The sequence below is a fragment of the Macrosteles quadrilineatus genome, unplaced genomic scaffold (genome assembly GCF_028750875.1).
Source record: "Macrosteles quadrilineatus isolate MER2022 unplaced genomic scaffold, UCM_ALF_1.0 Scaffold_8__2_contigs__length_117827958, whole genome shotgun sequence".
Taxonomy (NCBI): Eukaryota; Metazoa; Arthropoda; class Insecta; order Hemiptera; family Cicadellidae; genus Macrosteles; species Macrosteles quadrilineatus.
The window spans coordinates 51,976,372-51,997,507 of NW_026542601.1; the positions used below are offsets into that span (position 1 = coordinate 51,976,372).

A 21,136-nucleotide genomic window follows, 5' to 3' on the forward strand; every position below is an offset into this window, starting at 1 on the left:
AGATGTTTCTTAATCCAAATATATTAATCGGATCTATTTAGTACCTAATTTTACTTAAGATTATAAGACCTTGCCTTTTTAGTAAAAAAATTAACAAAAAATTCACCGATTTACACTCTCGTTTGACCTGTACTGTAAATTACCAATTCCTGAATTACAAACTCTCGATCCTCTTGGCATTTTCAGCCAACACTGATCATAGTTTCCACAACAATCTAGGTAGTCTGGTCGCTTGGGTCGAATCAATACCTTTGTACCAATCTGATCTAAGTCAACATTGTTGGCTTTGTACAGCGACTTAATTCGTTCTCTTGCTTGTGCTTACATTGCATCATTGCATCCAGAACTTTCATGGGCCAGTAAGATGTTTAGGGTATATTTCAATGTTTCTTGTAGCAGAGTTATTTGTATCAGTATATATTTATGACTTTAAAAAGACATTTTATGTGTACCGGTTACTATTGACTGTATTAAATATTTTAATGACGAATTTGGTTAAAATATATCTGTGGTTAAGAAAATCCGAAGTAGATGGATTATAGACACTTAATCATACATTAGTGTTACTACTGAGCGAAGATACAGTGATTCAGGGGATAATTTGTAAATAAAATCGTACAACGATGTCGTCGCTGTTAAAAAACGTTAAATTTAACAAGTTAGAACCATAACATGTTGTTATACGTTGTAACAGTTAAATTAGTGTGTCAACAGTCCTTTTTTACACCATTAATTAACTATGCAAATATTTACGATGTCATGAAAGTATTTGCAGATCGTCACATATTAATGAGGCTACACTGCCAAACTGTCAAAGAGCTCAGAGAAACTGACAGCTGCGTCCCGTATTGCATCCTTTGTTAAAATTCATTCGAGAATAAAATATTTTTTTTAAACCATTTGAACAGTTTATTAAAAATAACATTTCACCAGTGTACAGAAAGATTTCTTCGTGTGAGATATCTGTCTTATTATGATTTCTAGATTGGTGAATCTTCAGCCAGGTAATGCATCGAGTCGCCACGATATTATTGCAGATGCACAGTCTCGCACACCCCAATCACCAATAAATACAAACCCTCTATTCAATGCCATCACAGAGCAGAAGAAATTAATTAAGTTGATCTTTTAAAAGGTTTTTTTAACCGCTCAAACGCTTAATTATTCTCTTTCACTGTCGGTTTCCATTATAATCTTTCTTCGTTACCAGGCTGAAGATTTTCGCTCCGTTTTGAACTGATTCAGATTGCATTGTGAGTTTAGAATCACTGTAATCAGACTTCTTAGTTCAACAAAAGTTTTATATTGCTGCTATGGTGGAGGTCTGCCGATATGGTGTGTGCAAATACCACCTAAGGATCATTTATGAATTTATTAAACATGTCCCACATACTGTTTTCGACAATATTGATGTGGCCCTTTTAAATAGTTGTCAAGTTAGGGAAGTTCTTAACAGCCTGTAGGATCAAAAAGACTCCTAATCATAATTGAAATTTGATTCTTCCTAAATCTATTAAAATGGAGGTCATGTCTAGCATACAGGCTACATGTCTCATAAAATGGAAAAAATGCTTGGTTGAATATTTTCACAATTGTTTCTAAGTACATTTTGAGATAGCATATTCGGTTATTATAAACATTTCTAAGATTAAATGTATTGTAAGATATTCTGGAAATTGCATACTTTTTTGTCCTAGGACACTAGGCACGAGCCCGGAATTGTTTTTCACATTACTTAAGGCTAGACCTAGGGGTTGCAGCATTATCACATGGATAAAATCCATTGGTGATCTGGCGGAATTTGAACCCGGGACCTCTGCAACCGAAGTCCCGCACTCTAACCACTAGACCAGCTCGCTCCCCCGGACATTTCATAGTGGATTATATCACAAATGATTTTTCTTAGATGCTTTTGAAGTGTGAAATTCAATTAACAATGTTTCACGAATCTGTAATTGTTTTCTTGTTACTTTTATGACCTTTATCTAGAGAACAGAAATTCCGCATTCGGACTGCAATAACAGAGCTGTGCACCTTTATTTTAGCTACAGTGAGGGTCATGGAAATTTCGTCGTTGAGAGTCTTTTGAAATATTTACTTATGAGAGGCTGACATTTCCTGTTCAACTGATATCATTAAAAAGGAATAATTGTTGATTCTGCTAATAAACTTAGGGTTTTAGTTAAAAATTCTACTTCCTTTTTAAAATCAAATCCTTCAGGTCACATGTCTGGGTTTCTTAATTTATGCAAATGGAAAGAACACATTTTTTAGTTTGATTTAAATTTCATCACGTTATCCGTTACACATCTTAGCTCTACAAATAAATTAATTACACATATTGCTTAAAAATGGTAAATGTGCTTGGTTGAGAATCTCCGGCTTTCTGTATGAGGTGACCTCCAGCCAATCATTTACCACATTATCCCGCCAAAAACTTCCAGTTGTAGATAGATTTAAACACAGGTCTCAGGAAAAAAAACTCCTGTGCTGTAACCACGGTTTTGGTAGAGTAAAATGTATATTTCAAATTAAAAAATGATAATTTTACTGAAGTTTACTTGGAAATAAATAAGCCCTACACTCTTCGTAAAGTCACTATGTTTGAAATACTTCTTCTCTCTTGTGTGCAGAAAATACCTTAGAATATGTGAAGCCGTGGAATATGTATTTATGAGATGCTGACAGAGTTTGACAAGATTCGCTTTTAAACTTTAGCACTTTACAAAGGAATGTTTTGGAGCATTTACTTAGCTTTAGTTCTTAATTGCATAACTTATAGGCCACTCCTTTTCTCAGGCTAAATCTTCAATTTCACAATAACACATTAAAATTGTCTTGATTTATACGAATTTTTCTTAACTGAACCACCAATTATTCCTTTTTTTGTCCCATGTGATGAACAAGTATTTTCATCATACTTTGGAAATAACCTAATAATCATTACAAAATTAGACTACATAATTTGTGGTTATACCAAGTCGTCATAAATATGTACATTTCTGTGGTTTACAAACATAACTTAAAATATCTTGTGATAAGCAGCATGTGCATTTTTTTCTAATAGTAAACATCACAATAATGTGTCATAAACAAATTTTGAGGTTAGCGAACCGAAAATGTACCATACGTTTTTCCTGTTCCCTATTTGAAGATACCTAAATGATTATTTTGCGTACGATTTAGAGAACTAAAAAGTGGCTGTTTTCCGACCAGTATGATGAAAATGAAATTATTTCACAATTAACAAATAAAAATCTCAATGAAATTTCACAAACATAATAAATCAAACTCTGAATGTATTTTTTGGTCTGTAATGTGTATGTTAACACTCAACAACAAGTTATAGGCTAAGTTAAGTCCAAAACTACAAATAAACACTGCACCAGTTGATCGATTTAGCAGTGTTGCCAATTTGTTTTTAAGCGTAAACTATTACACATGTTTGCAAGCGTACGTATTTAGTGCCTAATACATGCACACTATTTTGCGGTGTTTGGTTGAAATACCAGAGTGCGGGAATGTAAAATAAGTGCGAAAAATTAAATTAAGGGGAGGAAAGTAGGTACAGTAAATGCATAAAGTCAGCTACTCTGCTTAGTATATTCATATATATATTCAGTGCAAGAAAACCCAATTTATCAGGTAACTGTAGAAAAAAACATTTATTTGACTTTATTTTAGAAAGATATTTTATCACTGATGAAGAGGGACGACTTAGTGAAACTGATTGCAAGAAACGAACTCTTATTTGGACACAATTGAATCACTCGATTCCCTTCTCACAAGAAACAGTTCTTTATAAACTTTTGGTTTAGATTGTTTTCTTTTTTAATTACACTAACAGATCCTTTAACTAAAGTTGACAACAGTTTGCTACGATTACAAAAGTGATAACTGATGTTCCTGTTTTGAGTTTTTAATCTAAGTTTATATATGAAATAAAATATAGTTTTTACACTATTTTGAAAACATTTAATTACAAAATAAAAGATTACACGGCCAGGAATATTATGATAATCGTATTAAGGTTATTTTTATTATAAAATAGGGTAATAGGTTTTCCTAAAATAACGTAGTGAAAAGTATTAAACTTTTAAATATTCAAGCATTTTTTAAACATTAAGAGCGCTCTTCCTCAGTTCGGGCTTCAGTAGCTATGTTGCACCATTGAACAGCACCGAGAGAAGCGCTTGCTCGTCCTCTCAAATTACTCAGTTATCTGTTAAAATGTGTTTCATCTGAAGAAGGTTTCTTGCTCCTTACATTCAAATCTATAACTCTCAGGTTTAAATTTCCATCAAAAAACTAATTCTCATAAGTAAAATGCTTTATAAAAAGCGTATTTGAGGTATTTACCAATCACATCACACTTAAGTTTCTACTATTAGCACAAAATTACAACCATATAAGCCTACAAAATTATTAAAAGAATAAATTAACATAAATATATTTTCAATCGGTTAAGAACGAAGCTGACAGTGACAGAGATCCTAAACCCTTACATTAGTGCGCGGTCGACAGGTAGCGCGACCCCAAGCCCTATTTGCAACCTATTTCATATTAACAAAACAATTCACAGTATGTGTTTCTAATATAAATTTTATTCGTATACCTTTGTTATTTGTGTTACCTAATAAATACATTACGTAAATGTTACAATTAAAATAATGGAACACTAAATTATCAAGCATTGTTTATTATCTTAATTGCTGATTCACCACTTTTATGGGAAACGACATTGTTCTATGGAAAAGAACTATAGCGTGAAGATTGCAAGTACGGTAGCTGATTGTTCTTGTATTTTACATAGTTTTCCTATTTGTTTTATTTGTAAAGTAAGACTATCTACTTAACCTATAGGCCCTAACGAACAGTATAATAAATAAACCATAACTATATTAGGCGTAAAGACGGTTTAGTTTTTAATCACACACAAAGTAGAATGTACCCGCATCAATGTTTGGTTATATGACACCAGGCAACATAGCTTTGTACAGTGGCCTGCTTAGCATGGTCAACATCGGTGGTTTGTCTTTGCACAAGGTGAATGGATTGAAGTTTGGTATCCAATATCCACTCAATCCTATACTAGGAATACTAGGTCAACAATGGACATACGACCTTCTACATAATCATACATTATTGATAGACGATTTTTTTCTGAAACTAATTAATGTTTGAATTTATGTTCTATTTAAACTAAGTTGGAGTGGTAGGTTTATATCATTAGTATCATCCTGTGGTCGGCTTATAACTCCTTGGGTCTTTGATTTTAGTGTACAGTATGTTTAAATAAAACATTCATAAAATATGGGATTTTTAACGCAACCTGAAGTGCCACAAGATACTATTTAACAACAAAACAAGCTCACAATTTGGTTTCCCTGTATTCTTTATTTCATTGCTTATCAGCAGATTTAAATTGTTGCATCTATGCGTTTTAGGGTTATTGGGAATTTATTGTGAATAAGTCTCAACTTGGCGTTTTCGTAAGCTCTGTTTGAACATGCGAAACATGCGAAACCCCATAAATATTTATTTCGTCTTATCATAGATGAAGCATATCCCCTTAGTTCATCAGTCATCCTTATGGATCAGCTGAAGACAAATCATGAAATTAACTCTAAATAATATTTAAACAAATTCGTCGATACTAGTGCCTAGTGTCAACTTGAACTAGTCACGAAACTGAGCTTCAAATTTTTAAATGTGATTAGAAGTCTACTTGTGTCTATGGTCATATTTACAATAAATTATTAGACCTCATGGATATTTTAATACTTTATTCTGAAATTGATTTAAATAAATGAATTTATTGATTTTTTTTGCTATAAATGAATTAATTGATTATACGAATGCAGGTTTTTAAGACAAGTACGAATGGAGATGAGTGTAGGATGAGTGGCACGATCTTGTAGTCTTGTTAGTGACTAAGGCCGACAAGTTCTTTAGACACAGCTGTTAATTATTAGCCCATACAGCCAATGGCAACTAAGGGACCTACAGTTTATAGTGGAATCCGAACCACATTTTGCCTTGTAATTAAAGAATTGGTTGGATTGTACTGCGGATAGTCGTAGAACTCACTAGTAACTGGAACTAGGTATTTTAGCTGATCAGCAATGAAGTAAAGAAAACATTAAGCTGGTTTTGTTGTTAAAAAGTGTCGTAGGGCAGTTGTAATTGTTTGCAATGCGTCTAAAAACGCCCTGTAAAATACCTAGTTGTGTGCACCTAATGCACTATTCTATGAACGAGGTAAACAGTGATTCAAGCGGCAAGGGGCGAGTATTATTGAGCGGAGCGAGCGAAGCGAGCGAAGCTCTTATACGTCGACTTTTATGCATTTCGTAATACGCAAACTCCTCCTAGACGGCTGAATCAATCGTTTTCAAATTTTGGATGGTGATAAAGACCATATCGGTGAGTGCCAACATCTATATGGCGTTAAAAATAACTCTCAGGAATCCGCCCCACTGGGTATCAAAGTTTCAATGTAATCCTTATGGAGGCAGTATTTGACACATAAACAAAGACATATGATCCAGCTGTTGACTTTTGAATGCAGTAGATAAAGAAATAGCTGATAGCACTATTCCACAGATAGTAGAACATAAACGGTGGTATGGATCATAAAATAATCAAATGACGACACTAGCTTGAGGTCCGCGACGTAGGAAGTGTTAAAGGAAGTACTAAAGGTGAACAGTCTGGAGTGTGGAAACTGGTTATGACCATTATATTAAGGTATTTGCAATCCTATGATGCTATGGGAAGAGAGGGAAACAAGTCCACGATGTAGGGAGGAAAACGGGTCCGCGATGTAGGAAGTGATGAAGGAAGTAGTCAAGGCAAGCTGTCCGGAGTGTGGGAAATGCTTATGACCATTATATTAAGGTATTTGCAATCATAAAATGCTATGGGAAGGGAGGGAAACAGTTCCGTGGCGTAGGAAGTGGCGAAGGAAGTATTAAAGGCGAGCAGTCCGGAGTGTTGGAACTGTGTATGACGATAAGGATAAGGTTAACACGGAACTGTTTCCCTTTTGGGAGAAGAAAGGGAGAGAAACAGGCCCGTGGCGTAGGAAGTGGTGAAGGAAGTATTAAAGGCGAGCAGTCCGGAGTGTTGGAACTGTGTGTGACGATAAGGTTAAGGTATCTGCAATCATAAAATGCCATGGGAAGGGAGGAAAACGGGTCCGCGACGTAGGAAGTGATGAAGGAAGTAGTCAAGGCATGCTGTCCGGAGCGTGGGAACTGCTTATGACCATTATATTAAGGTATTTGCAATCCTATGATGCTATGGGAAGGGAGGGAAACATGTCCGTCACGTAGGAAGTGATGAAGGAAGTAGTAAAGGCGAGCAGTCCCGAGTATGGGAACTGTTTGTGACGATTAGATGAAGATATCTGCAATCATAAAATGCTATGGGAAGGGAGGATAACGGGTCCGCGACGTAGGAAGTGATGAAGGAAGTAGTCAAGGCAAGCTGTCCGGAGTGTGGGAACTGTTTATGACGATTAGATTAAGGTATCTGCAATCATAAAATGCTACGGAAAGGGAGGGAAACAGGTCCGTGGCGTAGGAAGTGGCGATGGAAGAAGTAAAGGCGAGCAGTCCGGAGTGTGGGAACTGTTTATGACGATTAGATTAAGGTATCTGCAATCATAAAATGCTGTGGGAAGGGAGGAAAACAGGTCCACGATGTAGGAAGTGGTGAAGGAGGTAGTCAAGGCAAGCTGTCCGGAGTATAGGAACTGTTTATGACAATTAGATTAAGGTATCTGCAATCATAAAATGCTATGGGAAGGGAGAGAAAAGGTCCGAGACGTATGAAGTGGTGAAGGAATAAGTAAGGTGAGCAGTGTGGAGTGTGGGAACTGGAAACCGTTTGTAGCAGTTAAATTAATGTATATGCAATGCTGAAATGCTATGAGAAGGGATGGAAGCATCCCCACGACATAGAAAATGGTGGAAGAAGTAGTAAAGGCTAGCAGTGCGGAGTGGGGAATGTTTGTAGCAATTAGATTAACGTATCTAAAATACTATATTGCTATGGAATGTGATGAAAACAGGTCCACGACGTAGAAAAAGGCTTAGAAAGTAGTTAAGTATGAGCATAGTGTGAAAACCGTATGTGGCAGTTAGATTGATGTATCTTTAACCCAAAAATGCTATGAGAAGGGAAGGAAACAAGTCTATGACGTAGGAAATGGTGAAGGAAGTGGTAAGGCTTGCAGTGCAGAGTTTGGGAACTGTCTTTGTAGGGGATGGTGAAGGAAGTAGTAAAGGTGAGCGTGTTGAGTGTGGGAATGGATTAATGTATCTGCAAAGCTAAAACGCTTTAGGAAGAGACTGTAGACTGTAGGTTAAAATAATTTCGAAGCACGAACCGATACATATTTCGATACATGCAATCGTTTATAATATAAATTTACAACTGAGTTGACAATAGCTGATTTTTACTCCATAGAGGATAAAAACCTTTTTTACTTCCTAAAGAGTAAAATTGCTACTTTAGACCCGCAACGCATGCAATTAAAACGACTGGTATTACTGCAGTATGACCAAAACAATATAACATAAACCCTTGATGACTCCGCTCAATTTTGTGGATGCCTCTGCGAACGCCACCTAGTTAGTATTAGCATGTAAAAACCCCCTTGCGTTCAAGGCGCAAACTAGTTTTATACTTCTCCTTCGTAAGTCTATTTTATCTTTTGGGTTGCTAAAATATTGACCGATAAATTTGTCAAATTGTTTGATATTTCTAAAATGTTAACTGTGAATCGAAGCCAGCCTAAAAGTTATGAGGACTAGTGCTGCGATCCATCCAAACTAGGTAATTAATCTTCATTGTGGTCGTACCATGTTTTTCATTAATTTTCAGATAGAGTTTAAGGTCATTGAGGTAATTGTGAATTATAACCATAGGGAGTTTAGTGGTTGTTGTGTTTCTCTAAGAATCTGAAAGTCACCAGTTCTATCCTGACAAAGTTAAGAAGTAGTTATTTTTAGTTTAAAATTGGACCCAACTGACCTTGATAACTGAGTTTTAAACTTTTAATAAATGGTTCTGGCTAAAGAGATATCTAAAAATAAGTCACAAACAAACACGAGGCATCTCATTCACCCCACACTCAATTTCCATTCATTGGGTAATAGGTTTCGGTGGCGTCCTGATCCATAGTAAAAGCAGCAATAACTGTGTTATTGTTATACCACTTTCCAACAAACAACTTAAGCTATGAACACAATGCTCTAGTGTACTTGAACATAATGGTAAAGCCATTGCTTTGATTTCTGTGAACAATGCAACTAAACAAGTTAGGGTCGTTGCTCCTAACGCCCCTCGACAAGTCAATTTTAGACAAACAATAAATTGTGGCTTTGTACTTCAAAATTAAATATATATTTTAGTACAAATAATATTGTTTATAATTTTTCAAAATAGAGACCAAATAATGCTTTTAAACCTTAAAATGTCCAACAATACCACACGGTTTGTCTAATCTTGTGTCATAAATAAAGAAGAAAACTCATTTTATGAAACTGAGTATCAAACAATAAATGTGTGAAAATATCACTAATTGGGTAAAACAATCAGCTGTTTTAATTGTTAGTTACCATATGAGCGCAAATACGGGTCGTCCCAAAAAACAGGGACAATTTTAATACTTTATCACTCAGCTGTTATAACAGCTAGAGAGTTTGTTGTTGTGGCAAATGAATGTTTATGTTATGCCATTTGGTGTATCGTTACTATGGATCATCAATGGTTGCCGCAACATCGTGCCTTTGTCATAGAGACTTTATTCAAGAGTAATGTGTCTATCATTTCTACTCAACGTCAGTTTTGTGTTCACTTCAATGTTGGCCGTAATGGTGCAACCCCAAACCGAAAAAAACTACTCAAAGATGGGTAAGCTATGTCCTGAACACGACTTTTGTACTCAAAAATAAGCCTTTGCAAATTTAAATTTAAATGCAATTTTCTTCAAACGGATGGCTTAGGACGCTCGAGGCTTAGGACACGCAGCATACTCGCGCGAACCATTTCAATATTTTCCGGCGTTCGAACAGTCCGAGGTCTCCCACTAGGTTTGATTTTGAGTGCAGAAGCCGTGTTCTGGAAATTACTTACCCAACTTTGAATAGTTTTTCGGTATGTGGTTGCACCATTACGGCCAACGTTGAAGTGAACACGAAATTGGCGTTGAGTAAAAATGATAGACAAATTATTCTTCAAAAATGTCTCTAGGACAAAGGCACGATGTTGCGGTAACCATTGATGATCCACAGTAACTATACACTACACTAAATGGCATCAAATAGAGTTTAATTTGCCGCATCAATGAACTCTCCAGCCTTTATAACAGCTGAGTAATAACATTTTTAAATTGTCCCTGTTTTTTGGACCACCCTTTATTATAGTACACAGTATCTTAAAAACAGGAATCAATTTTATTAAATTTAGTATCGTTAGAACTGTGACGACATTGTCTAAAATAAACCATTTCCACAATAGTTTTTTAACCGATCTAGTTTTTAGGCTATTTAGGTTTAAGAACACCTAAACCTCCTTAAAACTGAACTTAAAAACTTGAAATTAAGAACTTTAAATGTTGAAATTAAGCATTCAACAAATAGTTTTGATATATGTACTAAATTTTAAACCACTAAAAAAATCCTTTCTAAAATAGTTTTGTAAGACAACAAAATAGTGGATGTAAAGTAAACTTTTGACCTATGGATTTTTAACGTGATATTTTATTTGTTTATAGTTGTCCAGGAATTATATCTTAAAAGGTCGTTAGAGAGTTTTGGGACAGCATGTGTATTGGGATAGTCTAAACATGTATTTGATACATTATAATTGGAATATTTCCGTAATAGTTGTGTAATAGTGTACAGGCATCTCTGATCTATCATTGTTTTACCAACAATCTAGATAGTCTGGTTGCTTGGAACACATCAGTATCTTTGTTACAGTCGGATCATTGTTGGCTTTGGACAGAGACACTATTGTTGTCCCGCTTGTGGTACATTGCACTAGAACCTTTAATGGATTAGAAAGATATTTCTGGACCGCATATCACTGTCTCTTTGAATGTATTCAATCTTGTAGGCCAACTGTACTCAGCTTGATTTGCTTGAAACGTTCTCGCCTATGTGGATGGAAAAATTCTCTGATTCAATTATATCAATTATTTAAGATGGGGACGCAACTATTCCTCTTTGTGCTAAAGACAAGTTAACTTGTCAAGTTTTTGGTTGAACGGTTTCTAGTTCGAGGTGGAATTTGAAGTTCTAAATTATAAGTTGTGCTTCAGTAGCCATACAAACCAGAGATGCTATGAAACTTTAGTCTTTGAACTATACATCAAAGGTCGAAATGCCTCAACGACGAAAGCCTGTTATATGAGCTGAGAGACAGGTTGGTTACAACTGTTGCTTATTAGGCGAAGTTCAATCTTAATATATCTAAATCTGACACATAAAATTTATGAATTAAATTATAGTAGCCTGTAAATATATTTCTCGATCGGATTTTTATATTTTAATAAAACTGCTATTTATTATACACGTTGAATTTCAGTTTCCAAATAAACAAATTTGTCTAGTTTTGAAAGTTAGCGTAATTTAAGGACAACTTAAGTAGATGTTTCAAAACTCGCATATAATAAGGATTTTTATTGATTTACCCCTAACGAACAATTTACTCATAAACTGGCTCTACGAAATATTTTTGGTCGAGGTAGCTATGGATAACGTATGTTCACGTTGGCATGGGTTTATTCATAAATGTCGAATGTTGATGTTCTTATCAAAATATTAAAGTTAAACAAGGTTTTTGGAAACAACTATTATAAAAATAATATCAGAGTTGGAAAATTTACTACAAAGATAATGAATAGGTTAGGCTTAATAGAATTGAAAAAATAAACGTGTATTTATTTGTGTTGCATTTTACTAGATCAATAAAATAAATATCACGGGGTGAATGTTTTGTAGAGAATGAAATTAAATGGAGATTATAAGATGAGAAAAAAATGAACACACTTTTGGGATAGGAGAACAAGCACAGTTTTTATTTACTTTTTGATACACAACATGTGTTAGCAATAGAGAATAATTTAATTTGATTAAGAACACATGCCAGCTGCAAGGAAAAGAGATGTACATTAAATAAAACATAGAGTGTTAAATAATATGAATTAATGGTTAAAGTTTACTGAACATACCGGGGGCCTTGAATCCCCAGTGGATTCAACAAAAACAGTTCACGAATCCACAGTTGGCAGGGGAAACACTTTGTGGGCAGATCTTCTGAGGTTACCACTTGATGTTTTTTTTTTTTTTTTTTGGCAGAATAATGGGATGTCGAGCATCTTCAGGAAGTGATGTCTGAGAAAGACGTCCTCCAACAAGCAATAATCCAAATGAGTCAATGAAAGGTGAAAGACGTTGTAAACGAGTGGAGCAAAATGATTTCCGTTTGAGGCAGTTGATTTCTTCTGTGAATACTTCTTTTTGTACAAGTTTAAAAATGTGATATTTTGTGTCTTTCAGTTCCTGTGTTGAGATGAAACCTTGGCGTTTTTCAGAACCTTTACAGTTGTGTATGAAACGAAGGACGTAAGCAAAAATCCTAAGAAGTCGTTCCCATGAAGAATATTTAATGAGAAGATTGGTCAGCGTAGATTCAGTGGTAGTTGACACAAGTACAGTTAGAGGAGTGTGTTTTACTTCATCTAATGTTGAGATATCTGTAGGTGAAAAAGTTACATCAGGCCAGTTTGAAGGGGGAAGAGAAAGCCAAGAAGGCCCTGACCACCAAAGGGGGTGAGACACAAGCTCAGTGGCTAGAATACCTCTTGAAGCACAATCAGCAGGGTTTTCCTTGCTAGGGATGTAACGCCAACAGTGATAGGGGACAAGTTCTTGTGTTTGGGCGACTCTGTTAGCCACGAATGTTTTCAGCCTGTAAGATGGAGTTTGAAGCCATGTCAAGGTTACTGAAGAATCACACCACAAATAACATTGGTTGAGTGAAATTAAGGGTTTGAATGAAGAACAACAGAAGTTTACGAGTTGAGCTAATAAGTGGGCAGCGCAGAGTTCTAATCGTGGAAGAGTCACCTTCTTGAGAGGGGCGACTCTAGTTTTAGATAAAACCATACGTGTAGTCACTTCTCCGTTGGGTTGGGAACATCGTACATAGACAACAGCTGAAAACCCACGTTCAGAGGCGTCTGAGAAGCCGTGAAGTTCAACACTAGAATTTGGAGAGATTTTCAATGCTCTAGGGATCTGAATGTCTGCAAGTGCTGGTATCGCTGAGATAAAGTTACTCCAAATTGCACTAAGTTCTGGAGTGAGAGGTTCATCCCATTGTAGACCGGTCGTCCAGAGAAGTTGAATAAAACATTTCGCTGTCATAGTACATGGGCTAAGAAATCCACAAGGATCGTATATTTTAGCGACTAGACTGAGAACGTGACGTTTAGTTAGTGTTTTTGGCGGTAGGTTGAGATGAAATGAAAAATTGTCCGAGTCTGGAGACCAGTGTAGGCCAAGAATTGAGAAATGGGGATCAGGTGTATTTTCAAGAAAGACTGGAGAGTCTTTATGAGTGTCTGGAAGAGACTGAAGAAGCTCGGGAGAATTTGAAGTCCATTTTCGAAGTTCAAAGTGTCCACGGTTGAGTAGTTGAATGAGTTGATTTTGAAGGTTCTTTGCTTCATCTACCGTGTCTGCTCCAGTTACAATGTCGTCTACGTAAGTCTGAGTGCGCAAGACATTTGCTGCTTCAGGGAAGTCTTTACCTTCGTCTTCAGCTAACTGGTGGAGGGTACGAATCGCTAAGTAGGGTGAGCTATTTACTCCAAAAGTCACTCGAGTGAGTTTGTATGTGGATATATCTTCAGAGGGATTGTCACGCCACAAGACGAGTTGGAACAGTTGATCGGAAGGTTTGATTAAGATTTGAAGATACATTTGGCGAATATCGCAAGTGAAAACGATATTGTGTATTCTGAAATGTAGCAATATATCACAAATGTTGGTCTGTAATTTAGGGCCGGTCATGAGAGAATCATTGAGGGAAATTCCAGAGCTGGTTTTGCAGCTTGCATCATAAACGATTCGGAGTTTAGTTGAGGTACTGGATGGTTTCACAACTGCATGGTGTGGCAAGAAATAGTGAGGAGAGTTGATATCTAGATGAGGTAGTTTTACCATATGACCTTGAGAGATGTGTTCATTTATATTGTCAGAGTAAGATTTATACAAATCAGGAGAGAGTGTAAAACGTCGTTCAAGTGAGTGAAAACGTCGTTCTGCGATGAGTTTGGAAGATCCTAAAGGTGGATGATTTTCTTTAAATGGTAGCTGAACTAAGTAACGGCCATTTTCGTCCCTAGAGTGGGTAGCTTTAAACAGATCTTCACACTGTTGCTCTTCAACCGATATCTTTGAGGGTACAGATAATTCCTCTAATTTCCAAAATTTCTGTAGAGAGTTATGCAATTCGTTGTCAACCGTTGAGAGCAGAGAGATGGATGGAGTGTTGGCAGGCTGGGAATCGGTTGAACAAGGTGCATTCCCCATAACAACAAAGCCAAAGTGAGTTCCCATCATGTTAGGCATGTTAGGGCCGAGAGAATAGTTTTCATTCGTTAAAAGAAGAGGGAAGAGAGAAGCTCCGATCAGCATGTCAATGGGCCCTGATAAGTGGAAGCTGGGATCAGCAAGGGGGTAAGGTTTTACTTTCAATAGAACTCTTTGTGATATTTGAGATCTAGGGAGATTGACAGATATTTTATCAAGTATGTGCACTTGGTTGGATGCAACTAATTTTCCTGCCAGTGTGTTAACAGTGAGGTTCACAATACCCTTTGTGAGAGTTGGAGATTGAGAAAGACCAACTACTTGTAAGTTGGATTTGAAACGAGGTGCATTCAGTAGTTGAGCAGCTTTTTCACTAATAAAATCACACATGCTGCCACTATCAATCAATGCTCTGAACACATGAGAAACGTTATTTTGAGCAGTAACTTTAACCAGTGTTGTGCCTAAAATTACAGTTTTAGGGATTTGATTAGCAGGACTGGCTTCCTGTGAGCAAAGAGATACGGTAGGTTTTTCATTCGAAACATAAGTGGTTGATGGTTGTGATGATGTAGAACCTTGAGATGTCTTGTCATGTTCAAAATGAAGTAAGGTGTGATGACGTTTGTGGCATTTGAAGCAAGATGCTTTAGACTTACATGTTTTAACATCATGTTTTCCGAGGCAAGAGACACATCTGTTGTTGTCCTTTACGGTTTTAAAACGTTCATTTGAAGAAAGAGAGAGAAAGCTAGGACAAGCATAAACCTTGTGGCCAGTTGATGAGCAGACAAAGCAGGGAAATGAGAAAGGATTTTTTGAGTTGTCTTGATTTGATGGAGTTGGAGTAGAGACCATTGTAACTTTCTGAGCTTGAATGAAAGAGGGCTTGGATGTGAAAGATTTGGGTTTAAAATTTGAATTGTGGTTGTTCGTACTTTGAGCAAACTTGGTATGTAACACAGCGTCTTCCATTTGGTTACACTCTTGATTAAGAAACTTGACTATTTCGACTACTTCTGGTAGAGAATGTGTTTCGCATTTTATATTAATTCTAAAAGCCTCTAGTTGTTTTAGAAGGTCATTGTCTAGTTTTCGTAAGAGTATGGTGGACAACAGAGGGTTAGAGTTAGAAGTAATGTCACAGTCAAGAGCTTTAAGTGCTTCTGTGTGTTCATAAAACAAGTTGAGGAACGTTCTGAGACATTTGTTTGAGGTAGAGGAAATGTCCGGTAGGTCGATCAGTTTGTTGAGGTGAAGTGTAGTTAACCTTCGGGTGTTGTGGTATCTGTCTCTGAGGAGCTGATAGGCAATTGAGTAATTGGCTGAAGTGATACTGAAAGCTTTTACGAGATTTAGTGGTTCATTTTTGAGCACGCTGAGAAGATATTGAAATTTAGTGACGTTTGAAATGCTTTCATTCAGATGGATGCTAGTGTCAAATAAGTTGATGAAACTTACCCACTGTAGAGGAGAACCATCAAACGTGATGAGGTCTAGTTTTGGGAGTCTTACGTGAGCAGATGATGAAGCTGAGATGTCACTAATTCTTGTTGAATCTTTACTTTCTTCTGGAACATCTTGCGGCTGCTGTTGGAGAAGGGCTTCAATTCGAGACTTGGCTTCGACGAATAGCAGTCGCAGTTTGTCTTCAGTGTCACTTACTGCATCCAAATCTAATTCTTCTGATATATGTTCCAAGGCTCTTTCCAGGTAATTTTCATAGGCTTCATGTTTCTTTTCTAACTGGTTCGAGAAGTTGTTTAAAGTTCTGATTTGTATCACTGACAAGATTGAGGGGGAAAGTGTTTCAAGCTCTTGTACAGATTTGAGAATCTTTTCAAAAGAATTTTGTATGAGAAGGGTTGATTTGTTGAAGTTTGAGAGTGAAATTGATCTGGTAGCCATATTGGACAAAACAGATGGAGTGAAACTTTACTAAGAATTAGATAGAGTTTGTGACACTATGAGAGTGGGGAGAAACATAAAGAGATTGAATGATAAAATAAAGATATTTCGATAGCTTGAAAGTGTTCTGAAAATTGAATCCAAAGACTGAAATTCAAAATCCAGGCTCGATTAGGACCAATGATTGTTTTGTAGAGAATGAAATTAAATGGAGATTATAAGATGAGAAAAAAATGAACACACTTTTGGGATAGGAGAACAAGCACAGTTTTTATTTACTTTTTGATACACAACATGTGTTAGCAATAGAGAATAATTTAATTTGATTAAGAACACATGCCAGCTGCAAGGAAAAGAGATGTACATTAAATAAAACATAGAGTGTTAAATAATATGAATTAATGGTTAAAGTTTACTGAACACGGGGAACTCAAAGCAATAAAATAAAAATCCTTAAGCTTGGCCCATAATTAATCATTAGTGCCTATGAGCGACAAATTCAGTTTGTTAATAGGCTTTATGGTGCGAAACTGAGATCAGCAAGAGAATTTCTCTGACGGTTAGGACTTGGAAAGTGTACACGTCTAGAGCTATTAAGCTTTTCAGGACAGGTATCTTTATCAGGAGCAAAACATTGTGTTATTAACCATGATAATCAGGATATCTGGTCTCTTTTTAAGTGATTTTTAGTCAAGAATCAAGAATTGTTATTCATTGTAAAGCGCTATGTACATTACAAGCAATGGATGAACGTCATTAAACTAACTGTAGCCTAAAGGTTTCCAGGCAACACAAGAGCAAACATAAAACAAGTGCAGTGTAATACATGCAAATTATCACAGTCATCTTAAAAATAAAATACTGTAGGTTGGACAAAAATGCAAAGACTTGAGCGAACATGTAAACAGGTGCACTGTGTATACAATACATGCAGTGTGTTTTATAATATTTAACTCTATGTACACCATTACTGCCACAAAGATGGTTAATTAAAAGATATATCGAACGGACGGAGATGCCGTCTGTTTGTAACATAATCTTATATGATGTTCACTTTGTTCAATTTAAGACTTAGGCTTGTCTCTCTCACTAACAATATGATTTTTACCAATTTGGTTTTTCAAGCAAATTTATATATGTACCTTATTTAAAAAAAAAAATAAAAAGAATACCCAGTTAGAATGAAAATAATACAGTGGAGTTGGGATTTTTATCTTTGCATGGTTACATTATCGAAAGTACCTGGGGACCGAGCCATGGCTCTATGTAGTTCATTTCGATCGTAAAAGCAATATAAAGAAAAGTTTAGTGTAATTTCAATTTATTATGATGGAAATTTTAACCTGACAATCCTCAAGACATTCATTTATTTTACAGTCGATTTTATTATTATTTTGTTAAGGTCACTCGTTTATAATAACCTATACTTGCATAAATATTGTTTTGACATTTTGTTTAAAACAGCTGATTACTTTGGGATTACGTTTTGGTAGGAGAGAGCCAAGTTAAATAATCAGTATTTGATCGGAACTTGGAACTATTTTCACATATATCTAGTTATCTTCAGTGTAATCTTTGTTCTATAAAAACAACTTATGTGTTTCCTTTTGTACTGTATTTTGTAATGTACTAGTGTACAGTGGGTGAATGGTTTATTATGAACACATGTTACAGCTTACAAGTTTTTTGTTTACATTTTCCTTGCTATTTTGTTCAACCAACATGATTACTTAGCAACCCATAAGGCCAATGTTAAAAAGTTGTGAAATTCAATTTAATTTTTTACGTTATTTGATTTTTGTTGGCAGTTATAACTGCATTAAACACGTTTTTAGGTCAGAAATTAATTATTTACAACATTTGAAGCCGTTTTCGAGATCTTTGTGCAAGCAACCATACAAGCATAAATACATACAAGCAAACATTGCTCATATAAGAGTATAAATAAATAAAATATAAATCATTGATCATTTCCTATGTTTTAACAACAAATTAGTGATAAAATTACCTTTTATTTTTTTATGTTGCATATTTTTACTGCCCCCAAAACATAGTAATAAATGAAAAGTTCAAACTTTTTAACACAAGCTGTTCAAAAAAGTAATATCCGATTATAAACGCTGCTTTCTTTTAGAAGAATCTCTTAGACACTATTCTCTAAAAAAGATTGTACAAACTGTTGCAATGGCCCGATTGGGTTCGCTAAGCACTAAGCTGAAAGTGGTCGAGCGGCTTTTAGTTTAACGAAACCGTCCTTATACAGCCGGACCAAGGGAAACTAAGCATTGAGTGCCTTTGAAAGCTGATACTCATTCACAAATTGCCATTAGTCCAAGGCTGAATGCATTCAGTAACTTGTTTGCCAAACCACTGAAATCCCGTTTTGTTGTCTTAGCCACAGCCAAATAAACAATATGCAATTTATTACTGTTTCTATGTGAAATGTTTTTTTTTCATGAAAATTCTATTTGCTTGAGGGTAGAGTAGTTCATTGTACGTTGATCAACGTTGATCATTCTACGTGCTTTTAGAGTTTACTCCTAGTGATATTTACTCATAGCTAACAAACTAATGATTGATTGATCGATTGATGATTACGTATAGCGATACAAATTATCTTCCAAACTAAGATGTTAGTAAGTCTCTATCGGTGAAATTTCTAAATGTGACTTAGTGATAAATATACAAGAATACTGAGATTCGCGTGTATTATTACAGTCAACGGTTGGGAAGGAGTAATATCGATTCTAATTTTTATTCATCAAACCATGTTACACTGTGCTAAGCTACCTTGAGCTTGATTGGCTTACTATAACGTTTTCTTCAAAGGTAAGTAAATTGTATTCTCTTTCTAAAAAAATTTAAATTATCAGTCGACACACTGGATATTACTTATATGATTCTCCCAACTAAAACTGAATTGTACACTTTCCTTGGCTGAAATTAGACAACGACCCCATTCCTTCCATTTCTTAAATAAACCTAAAGATAGCTTTGTAAGAACTGTCTGAAACTAATATAAAAGGAAACAGGCTACGTTTAATAAAAGAGGTGGTGAAGAATGTGAAAAGCCTCAGACGAATACTTAATAGCCTACATTCTGCTGACATTATGGAAGTACGTGCATTATTGTCGACTAAGTGTTTCTCGTATTTTACCTAGGGTCATTTTTAAAGAAGCAGTTTCAGTTCAGTTCTTAGAATTGAAAAGTTTCTCATAACAGCATATTTTACTTACATAACACCATAGTTTTACTTACACACTTAACACGGGCAACCAACGAGGGGACCAATGAGGTTCAAGGATTGAAATAGAAGAAGTAAAATTGTAATGCTTCGGACTTCAGCTAATCAGCTGTTAACCAATTTAATTGTAAACGATTGGTGCAATTAGTGATTGGTACAATGAGTCGTTGCATCAATGTCAGTGGCAATGAGAGATTATAAACGAAAACATATTCTGTCTTATAAGTTTTCAGTAGTGATTATAAGTAATTAAAAATCTGTCGTAGGTAAAGGAGATAAAGTAGTGTATGCAACTCGCGTAAATTGTGTTAACGACACTCATAGAAGGAGGCTCGTGCCTTAAATTTTCTACTCGTGATGATAACAGTATCTTTACGCGATCGTTGCGTAAACTACGACCGTTTTTTAAAATAGCCTTCTCAATTAAGTTATTAGAAATAAAAAGATTTACTGATGATTGGGGCAAAAGAAGTAAAATTGTAATACTTCAAACTTCAACTTATCAGCTGTTAAGACCAATCTATATATTTAATACACAGTTGTAACACTGTTTTCTCAGTAATTACTGGACCGTTCTACAAGATTTATGTCTCAAATTAAAGGGGATAGTATGTAGATTTGCCGAACTTCCTTAGAATTTACGTTTTTTTCTAAGGGCTACGAGCTACAGCCCTTTAAAGGTCGAGTCAATACAATTCTTATTGAAGAATAAAATACACAGTTCATAAATTATTCGTCAGCTGTGTCGAATAATTTACTAGGGAACGGAAACTTATTGTTTTGATCAATATAATTTATTCTCTACGGCCACCAGAATAATCATTTGGAAATCCGCTTGCAAGTTGTACATATAATTGCTAATGAGTGGGAAACATACAAACATTTTAAAGTAGGTGACGAATCTTACTCAAGATCAGTGTTAGACGTTCAGTGGTACCAAACTTTACCTTCTCGAGATGGCGAGTACGCTGGGATACGTGGAACTACAATATATCAGTACATTTTTTTTCAAGTACACAGGGAAGTTGCTTGAGAAACTGTGACTTTCCATTCGGTTCTGGCGAAGAAGTATGTGACTTGATGTTTAATGGCAATGTTGACTCGGGTCATTATAGCGTTATAAAACTTTATCATTAACCCCAGGGTGTGAAAAGTACAAAAAGAAAAAGAAGAGGTAATCATTAACCGGTCGTAAAGAGACGAACGAAAAAAATTTAGAGAACCATCGAATTAAAAAGGTAAAGAGCAGTGATGGTGTTAAATGTGCTCTGGAAGTCCCTTCTAAAAAATATCATTTTTTTTAATTGGGGTCGTTAGATTGGATTTGTCAGTACTGCAAATCTATGAATTTTGAGTCAGAACATACTA

General features: G+C 35.6%; 1 protein-coding gene across 1 annotated transcript in view; it reads right to left on the bottom strand.

Annotated features, from left to right (window-relative positions):
• LOC129000383 (uncharacterized) overlaps positions 1–16,523 on the bottom strand; it is an 83,295-nt gene extending 66,772 nt beyond the window's left edge. The window contains exon 1 of the mRNA XM_054427347.1: positions 12,792–16,523. Within this exon, the coding sequence (XP_054283322.1) occupies positions 12,792–16,523 (3,732 nt within the window). The remainder of the gene's footprint in view (positions 1–12,791) is intronic.
• Between the last annotated feature and the right edge of the window lie 4,613 nt (positions 16,524–21,136).